Source organism: Mus musculus, chromosome 6 (assembly GCF_000001635.26).
Source record: "Mus musculus strain C57BL/6J chromosome 6, GRCm38.p6 C57BL/6J".
NCBI classification, from domain to species: Eukaryota; Metazoa; Chordata; class Mammalia; order Rodentia; family Muridae; genus Mus; species Mus musculus.
Genome location: NC_000072.6, coordinates 129091258 through 129101460, shown reverse-complemented (window position 1 = coordinate 129101460; position 10203 = coordinate 129091258). Strand labels below are relative to the sequence as shown.

At 39.9% G+C, this 10203-nt stretch overlaps 1 protein-coding gene across 1 annotated transcript; it reads left to right on the top strand.

The window, feature by feature from the left end:
• Positions 1-557: 557 nt before the first annotated feature.
• Clec2e (C-type lectin domain family 2, member e) lies at positions 558-9645 on the top strand. Its single transcript, NM_153506.4, has 5 exons — positions 558-675; positions 2973-3098; positions 6261-6445; positions 6988-7094; positions 7911-9645. Exons 1-5 carry the CDS (start codon positions 588-590, stop codon positions 8053-8055), a joined length of 651 nt encoding a protein of 216 aa, NP_705726.3. The 5' UTR covers positions 558-587; the 3' UTR covers positions 8056-9645.
• The last annotated feature ends 558 nt before the right edge of the window (positions 9646-10203 follow it).

Genomic DNA, 10203 nt, shown 5'->3' with positions numbered 1-10203 from the left:
AGGATGGCCAAATCTAGAGATTCTGTGAGTAAAAATGTTCCAAAATTAAAATACATGGGCTGAGTGTGGTGACTTGCATTTCTAAGGCTAACACTTATGAGCAGAGGCAAGCTCTTCTCCAAGAATCTGACTCTATCCTGATCTACAAAGTGAGACTGGAGCTAGCCAAAACTACAAGTGAGACCCTATTTCAAAATAACTAACTAACTGGAGAATAATAAATAATAATAAATAATTAATTGGAGAATTAATAACAGCATCTTTCATCAAAGTAATATTTTTCTTAAAGAATCAGTGTGAGGGATATTTTCTAATTCTCAGGCATTTATCAGTTTCATTTATTGTGTTTAAAGTCCACTTAATTTCATGTCAATATCCCCTACCTTGTGATTCTGTTTCTCCAACAAACAGAAAACTATGTGCTGACAAGTGATGTGCTCGGGACTGAGAAGGAGTGAATCACCTGTCTGGGCTGAGCTTGTAAAGTCCTTATTAGGAAGCACATACAGTGTATAAAAGGCTCCTTCTCCCTGTCCACAGTTTTCTTTCAAATCTTCTGAGTCTCAGGAAGTCCTCTCAGCTCACAGATGAGTGCTGCAAAGGTTGAAGAGGCTTCCATGGGCATGCTGAAGACAGACCTCACTGCCCCAGACTGCCTGCAGGAGGGAGAAATGGGTATGTATTTTAATGCACTTTGAATCACACTAAAGGGATAGAGGGGGTTTCAACAGAGACCCTCAGAGGAGCTAAGTATCCTGCCTGTTAGCCTGTCATGGTAAGACTCTATAGAAGTAGAAATGCTTGGAGGTATCTGTTATATTAGTTACTCTACCGGATTATTTAATACTCAAGTATTTTCTTTCTACACTCTTCTATTACATTAATTTTTGTTTTTCTTGTTTGTTTTACTGAAAAAAAAATATTGGGTTTCCTGGAAAACAGTGTTCATACTCACCAAAAAAGCAAGATCAAAAAGAGTGTAGATGCTTTTCAACTGAAACAAATTTTCCCATAATTAGAACATTTTTATTTCCTGCATGGATATATATACACACTCCATAGTTCTGTGATAGAAGTTATCCTGAGTTGAGAATATATCATTTTTTGTATATGCTTCAAATTTTCCATAATAAACACTTGAGGTTTAAATAAGAGAAGGAGAAACAAGAGGAGGAGGAGTTAGTGTATAAAATGAAAACTATTCTGTACATTGATATATTTTTTCTGCAACATTATAAACTCATTCATGACTTTTAGAGCCCCTGTAATAGACTCTTTAGAACTGTATATGTAGAAATAGCCATGTAGTTTGACTATCAAAACTTTTATCTCTTTTTATGACGCTTGACTGTGATTTCTTTTTCTTGCCCTTCTGTCCTGGACAGGACTCCCAGAGTCACAACTAGAATGGTGTGAGCAGACATCCTTACCTTGTTCTGCGTCACTGGGGAAAAGCATTTATGCTGACTGTAGTTGCATTTTTGTTTTGGTGTATAATAGGTACCTGTCTTAGTTAGGGATCCTATTGTGGATCCATGACCAAAGTAATTTGGGAATTAGAGTGTTTATTGGGCTTACATAGCACTGTTCGTCACTGGAGGAATTCAAGCCAGGAATCCACACAGGGCAGGAACCTGGAGTCAGCAGCTGACACAGAGGCTGTTGAGGGGTACTGCTTACTAACTTGCTCCTAGCAGTTTGCTCCTAATTCTTCTTATAGAAGACAGGACAACCATCCCAGGAATGACATCACCCACAATGCACTGGGTTCTTCCACCACAATCACAAATTAAGAAAATATAGTACTGTCTTTCCTACAACCCGATCTTATGAAGGTGTTCTATTAATTCAGGTTCCCTACTCTCAAATGACTTTAGCTTGTGTCAAGTTCACATAAACCTATCCAGTACAAACCTTTTATCAAGTTAGGGAAGTTCCTTGAGTTCTTAATGTGCTCAGAGTTGTTATTTTGTATTTACCTTGAATTTTGAATATACTTTTGCTGATATTAATGAAATGGTTGTTGTTTTAATTTTCTTCTTCTGATAATATATTGAATTACATATCATTACGTAGTTCTTTAGAGTGAGCAAGTGAATTATCTAGTTAGTTACATTCACAGATAGAACAGGGTCTGATATAGTTCTCTCAACCTCTTACTCAATTTTTTTATTTTTATTTTATTTTTTTAATTTTTATTTTTTATTTTTTGGTTTGGTTTTTTTTTGTTTTTTGTTTTTTTTTTTTTTGAAACAGGGTTTCTCTGTATAGCCCTGGCTGTCCTGGAACTCACTCTGTAGACCAGGCTGGCCTCGAACTCAGAAATCTGCCTGTCTCTGCCTCCCAAGTGCTGGGATTAAAGGCATGTGCCACCACCGCAGGCTTTTTTTTAAAAAGATTTATTTATTTTATGTATGTCCATTACAGATGGTTGTAAGCCACCATGTGGGTGCTGGGAATTGAACTCACGACCTCTAGAAGAGCAGTCAGTGCTCTTAAATGCTGAGCCATCTCTCCAGCCCCCTTACTCAATATTTAACCAAGATTGGCCTTGAACTCCTGACTTTCTTGTATTAGTAGCCACATTCCTGAGCCATCACTCCTGACACATTGATTTTTTTTTTCTCTTTACTGTTATTATGGTTTCCTCAGCCCTAACCAGATCTATTCACATGGAACTGTACCTATAGATAACTTTGTTGGTGTTTCTTCTTCATCCTGATCTTCACTCTTTCTGTTTCTTGCTCTCTCATTGGCCCTTACTTCTATAACTTGATGATTCTATGACACAAAGTCTGTTTCCCTTTCCTCTAGTGTTCTGTCAGCCAAAGATATCATTTATGGACTGAAAACTTCTGTGAAGGGGTTTTCACTAGGGGAGTACAAGACAAATATGCACATGATTCTGGGATAAATTTATATTTTTCTATAAAAGGTTTGCAAAATTGACATTCTCAGATTTATATTTTCAGGTAAAAAACTCCAAGCAAAATGTCTCGGAATCATCTCCGCTGCATCTTGTGTTAAACTTTACTGCTGCTATGGAGTGATCATGGTCCTTACTGTAGCTGTAGTTGCTCTTTCTGTTACTTTGTCAGGTAAGTGACTTATTCTTCAAATTCTGTGACACTCTGTCCATATTCATTGTCAGTTATACTTACTGACCACTGTGACTCAGGCATTGTGGGAAGGGTGCCAGAGAAAACACACTGGAAGTTCCTGTTGTCTGGGAACTTAGGTTCCATCAGGAAGATGCAGTGAAAGAACACACAGGCCATGGTGTACACAGGAGTCTTGGCTCAGCATCCCTGGGAAGATGACGTTCAGCAAGCTCTAAAGAGAGATGCAGAGGGCATAGGTCCCCTTAGGGAACTGTTCAAGGCAGATAACAAGGAGATAAAATCTCAAAGTAGGAACCTCAAGGAGTAGGAACCCAAAGCTGCAGCTAAAGGGAAGTGAGAATAGTGAGTAGTCATATGGTTGGGAAAGGTACAGAACCCATGACCCATAGTTAGAAAATTCTAGAATATGATTCCTAAGGGATTAATTGTGGACTGTTTTGAATAATGTGGCAAACTCTTGTATACCTTTGCTGCCGTAGCTGGAGAAAATGTTTTATAATATTGTTTGATATCCTGGTTTTTGGAGACAGGGTTTCTCTGTGTATCCCTGGCTGCCCTGAAACACATTATTTACACCAAGCTGGCATTGAACTTGGAAATCAGCCTACCTCTGCCTCCCAAGTGCTGGGATTAAATATGTGCACCACCAATGCCTGAATCATTTATGTAATCAACTTTAGCTGCACCAATGACTAATATACAAGTCTAAACAGGTTAAACATTTGCCAACAAATCTTAGTGTAACCTAAACTATTATGTAACCCTAAAAAGAGTCATATAAAAGAAGTGATGTCATCCTCACTGCCTGTATATTTGTCCCTTTCACTAAAGCCTTGTAGTGCTGGATATGAGAACTGGAAACAACTATAACACAGCCCCAGTAAAAATATTTGGGGTATCATTCCCCCATTTAATATTTTGCTTCAAAGATCACTTGTTTCTTGAAATTCAGTAGACATTTGAAAGAACAACCGACCAATTCTGATGTTACCGGAAGGAAAAGGAGAAGGTAGAGAAGAAATATATCTGTTATTTTTCTAAGATGTCCTCTGAAACATTGCTGTAGTTGGAGCTTTTTACACACACACACACACACCACCACCACCACAACAACAACAACAACAGCAACAACATACAAACATGCTTACATAATTGCACACACATATACCACCAACAACAACAATAACAACAACAACAAGAACAACATACATACACATGCTAGCACAATTGCACACACACACACACACACACACACACACACACACACACACACATCACTTTATTATAATAGACTCACAGGTAAACAAACACATCACTCGGCCCCATCAACACAGCCACTCATACACTTGCTGGGTCTCCAAACCTTGGTATCTCACTAACTTCCACACACTTAGAATAGCCATTGTGAAGCCATGAAGCTTTGCTTATGGTTTAGACTTGTCAGTCACATTTTTATGCACTTGTCTTCCACACACAAAAAAAAGAAAAACTATGGAAGAGTTGAAACTAAAAAAATAATTCTGTTTTTAAACTTTGCACAACTTATAGCCCATTACTTGCATCCTGTCCTTCCTTGTCACTTTATATCACTCTTCTTTCTTCTCCTCTCCACATGGTATTCCATGAGCACCCACACAGCTGCTTACACTGTCTGCTATAGGCTGGGACTGGATGTGAAGGCTTACAATGGGCTTATTTTCTTGGACCTTGGATTACCTTCCTTAATATTATACTTTCTAGGTACCCCCCCTCCTACAAATTTCATTTACAGCTAAATAACATTCTTGTTTGTGCCTGTAACACATTTACATTATCCATCAGTTGGTGAGCATCTGGGTCAGTTCTGTTTCCTTGCAGATAGAGGAGCAATAAACACAGATGTGCAAGTATCTCTGTGGTAGGATGTGGAGTTCTCTTCATATATGCCCAGGAATATCATAGCTGGGCCACACAGCAGGTCTAGTTTTAAGTTTTCTGAGAACCCTCCATGTGGACTATATCTGCTTGTACTTCCACCAGTCGTAAATAAGTGTCCCCATTTCTTAATATGCTTCTGAACAGGCTGAGTTCTGCCTCTGAGTTTTCTGCCTCTGCCTCCGCCTCTGCCTCTGCCTCTGCCTCTGCCTCTGCCTCTGCCTCTGCCTCTGCCTCTGCCTCTGCCTCTGCCTCTGCCTCTGCCTCTGCCTCTGCCTCTGCCTCTGCCTCTCTGCCTCTGCCTCTGCCTCTGCCTCTGCCTCTGCCTCTGCCTCTGCCTCTGCCTCTGCCTCTGCCTCTGCCTCTGCCTCTACCTCTACCTCCTGATTACTGGGATTAAAGGTATATGCCACTACTGCCCAACGTGGTTGACAAACTTCTTGATGATAGCCAATCTGAGTTTCTATACCAAGAGCCAGTATATGTTTACACACACACATATATATACATATACATATATACATATATATATGCAAACATACATATATATACACACACACATATATATGGAAATATACATATAAATGTATATATGCAGATATATGTATATATACATATATAGAGAAAGAGGGAGTATGTGTGTGTGTGTGTGTCAGAATTATAGGAAGCTTATGATCAAAATGTTGGTATCAAAAATTATTTGACCCTGCCATGTTTTGCATGCTGGCATTTTTCTATACTAACATCCAGACAAGTAAGGAGTTTCTTTCTTTTGTTAGAGAAAAGGAGAATGTGAAGGAGAATTATGGGAAAGCACACTGTAGGATGCTAGGAATCAGGGACAGTCCTAAGGAGCTGATGGCCTAGAAAAGAGTTTCTCACAGGGTATGGTGTCTTGTTCCTAGCACTTAGGAAGAACAGCCAGGAGGATTACAATTACAATCTCCAGACAAGTTCAGCCCACATAGTGAGATCAAGGCCAGGCAGTGAGACATAGCTAGATTCTGTCTCAAAACACAAAGAAGAAAAGTGAAAATATTCCCTTAGATCCCCACTGGAAGGCTCTGTATTGGGGACCTTCATGCTAGGAGGGGCCCCCTAGTGTCAGTTAAGAAAACTACAGTCCAAGTACACACCTCACAACTGAAGTTTGGATGGCTAGACAAAGGGATCAGACTTGGAAATGTCTCTTTGTTACATTTTATATTACTGTCTCCATTTAAGTGAGAAAGAAAAAACCAGTCATGGAGAGCTGTGAACCTTGCTATGCTGTATGCTCAAGTGGCTGGATTGGATTTGGAAATAAATGCTTTTATTTTTCTGAAGACATGGGAAACTGGACATTCAGTCAGTCCTCCTGCATAGCACTAGATGCCCATCTAGCTCTATTTGACAGCTTGGAGGAACTGGTAAGAAAGGGGATCAGTAATGGGTTTGTTGTTTTGTTGAATATGTACTACTGCTTTGAGATTGAGAGCTTGGGGCTAAAGCATGAGGAAGAATCTCATTCAGGCAGATGGGGTATATGCAGAAGACAGTAGTTTGTGCCATTTCCTGGTGTTATTGCTTCTGGCTTGAGCCCTAAGCTATTGCAGAGATCTGTTATCATGTAGTGCGCATAGTAAGACCTTACAGGCCACACATACAATTTTCTGAGATACCTTGTGGTCATGTAAGCTCTTCTCCAAGCATTCACTTGTTGCATAATGAATTTGGCATCTATTAAAAATGGCAAGGACATTGTAAATCAAGGACCTACCAAGTCACATCAATGTATTTTGGGTTATGGGTGTAAAATGCTTATACTGAGAACTAAGGGTTATTATGGCTCCAAAGTTGATGAGCCTCAGTTATAAGATGCTGTCATCTTGAGAGGAGGCTCTAGGGTGGAGACTCAAGGGTCATGTTAAACTGAGAGACACATGTATTTCCTTTATCTGTGTTATGACAGAATTTTCTGAAGAGATACAAGGGGGCTTCTGACCACTGGATTGGACTACACAGAGAGTCTTCAGAACACCCTTGGATATGGACAGACAACACTGAGTATAACAACTTGTACGTTTTCAGAAAACTTACGCTTATACTGTGTTTATTTGCTGTGAAATGTGTGCATTGTATCTGTAAGAGATGCAAACACCACAACATCACAAACTCAGGTTTTTTTTTTTATATCATCCAATTCATTGGCCATCTTTCAACACATTTACTTAGAGTAATTTCACTCAAAAATCTATACCATAATAATGGCATCTGGGGGAGATATTGTCTGTTTTATATCACCAACTGAAAATTTTTCTTTACTGGTGTCAGAACTATATATCAGGGAGGGTGGAGGAGGAGTGTTAAAAAGCCCAGGAAGCCAGTGCAGAACTGCATGGGTAAGACTTGTTGGTCCTCTGTTCTCCCTGTACCTGTTTACTGAAGCTGATATTCCAGGGATATTGGTAACCTTTCTAATGCCTCCTCATCAAAAAGCCCAGAGACAGCTCTTGTGTGAGCATAGCTAGCCATTTTGAACAGAGCCATTTCAGTGGAGTGGTAAAATACAGATATAGTCACATCCATCATTAAGACCTCCAAGAAATTTATTAAGAAGTAGGGTTTCCCTCACTTTTATACATGTGTAAAATACATCAAGAACTGAAAATCACCCTCAGTGATGTCACCCTGAGCAGCAGTTTGTTTGAGCATAATAGCAAGCACCAGTTAATTCCTTTGTACACACATCCCAGGGTTCAACATAGATGAATGACAAAGATGTGATGTTCAAATCAACCCTGAGGATGTAAAAGATGCTAGGTTTAAAACTAGATCAGGTGTTTTAATGCAATGCTAGCCTGTGCAGTAATTATTATTTGTTCTTTGCTTTAGGGTTCTCACCCGAGGAGGAGGAGAATGTGCCTACTTGAGTAACAGGGGGATCTACAACAGCAGTGGGGATATACATAAAAAATGGATTTGTAACAAGCCCAACAACTACACCTTACAGCGCCCACTAATTGTAAATCCCGGATAGGGAATGTGCCAAAGCATGCGTGAGAAACTGATGCTCTGTGACCTGTTATCTACAGTTGCTCCTCTACTCATATCTACCAAAACTATTATCAAAATTCATCAGTAATCACACTGACAGCAAAGATGAAAACTTGCTTAAAGGATCATAGATATACTGCATAGAATTTGGATAGATGATTCTAAATCAAATAGGTGTTTGGGTATAAGTACTGATAGGTAAAACTAAAGTATAAACAAATCTGTATTAGTGAGGTACATTTTGTGATCAGGTATGAACTTTTTTCATTGGTCCTTGCTATGAATTCAGAGGCACTAAAAATGTGGGGTGACTGAACCCATGGAAGTTTATTCTGTAATCACAGGACAGATAATAATTGGCTTGTGGCCTCCAAACATTATAGACAGTATAGTCATCATTCTTTTAAAAAATTCAATGACCAATCTGAAAGCAGATAGAGACAGGATTAAAAGCAATGCTTTACACTAAGATTTAATAGCATTGTCAAATAATTTTACACTTTACTTCTCAGATTTTTTAAAAATTGAAACAGACTAAGAATATGTTACAAACAAATTTCATTTTCCAAATTTAACAGTTTTAAGAACTCCATACATGATTATGCCATTTGAATTTTATTCTTTAATAGGTTCTTTTCAGATGAGGAGATAGCTGATTACTGAAACCCCTTCAGATGCCTAATCTTGCAATCATTTACACATTGTTAAATTTTAAGGACAAAATATTTTAAATTTTTGGATCATGTGCTATACTGTACTGATGAGTCCCAAAAAGGACGAAATAACAGTTCACAAACAATTTCTCTGTTAACTTTCTTCTTACTTTGTATATGGATTAAACCTTCTCACGCATGCTAGGCAAACACCGTACTACTGAAATTTACCACTATCCCTTTTTCTAAATTTTGTTTAATAACAAAGTCACTCTGTAAACCCCAGAAGGCGATATTCCTGAGATAGCCTGAGACAACCTGTGGACTTGGCAACATAATGCTAAAAGCTTTGACAGACTTGTGCTAACAACTTAGTGTGAGAGACCAAAATGTGGGAAACCAGAACCTCAGCAACTCTCACCCTGAAGATCTGGCTGACCCTTTGATGGGAGTTATGTCATCCCTTCCTTCATGTCTCTACTTGGAGCCTGGGACTGTTTAGATAAAGCCAGCATCACCTCCTCCTTCATGTCTCCATTTGGTTCCTGGGACTGTTTAGATAGGGCCGGCACTCCGAGATAAGCTGCAAGATGTTTGAAGCCTGCAATCAGCATCCGCCCCAGATGTCTATCCCTTTATCTGTACTTTTATTATACCCTCCCGAACCCTCCCTATTTGTTTCTCATTGTGTGCTTATAACCAGGCTCCTAGACTCCATTAAACAGACCTTGACAACTCTTTGCTTGGTCTCGCTCCCTTTTCTCTGACCATTTCTCTTCCAGGCCTCAGTCCTCCTAGACCCATGGAATAACTAAGTCCTGCTGGACGGGACAACTTAGCAACAAAGCATCAAGAAGTCTGGCATGGCAGGCTTTCCCTTTATAAGCACAAACTCTTAGTAAACTTTGGGCATGATCAGAAATCTGTCTTGGTCTTGTTACTTCTCACCTTCCTCTCCTGTTAGAGACCATACTGTGAGAAAGCGAGCCCTTCACAATCTCCCACCCTGACAAGCCAAATGGTCTTGTGCCAGGAACCGGTCATCACTCCCTTCTCCCTGTTCCCTTCCTGGCACCTGAGGCTGTAAAAGCTGAATTATAGTCCCCTCTTCCTTATCTCTTTCTGACTCCCATGACTTCCAAGGACATGAGTTACAAGCTGAGCCTGGCCTGACACCCAAGGCTATTAAGGAGAATCTATGTTCCGAAGATAAGACTCAGAGTGCCCACCACTCTGACTTCAGCCCTCATGTCAGCAGATGCCCACTGCTTTGTTCTTTGTTAATTCCCCCTCAACCCTTCCCTATTCCCCTCGATGTGTGCTTTAAAAGCCGGCGTTTCAGCCTAATAAACTGAGACCTCCATAGGACCCTCTACTTGGTCTCCAGCTCCTTTTTCTCTTCCTCCCATTTTCTCCCAGATTTGCGGTCCCCCTCGCACCCACAAATAACTGAGTCCCTCGGGACGGGATACTCTCCC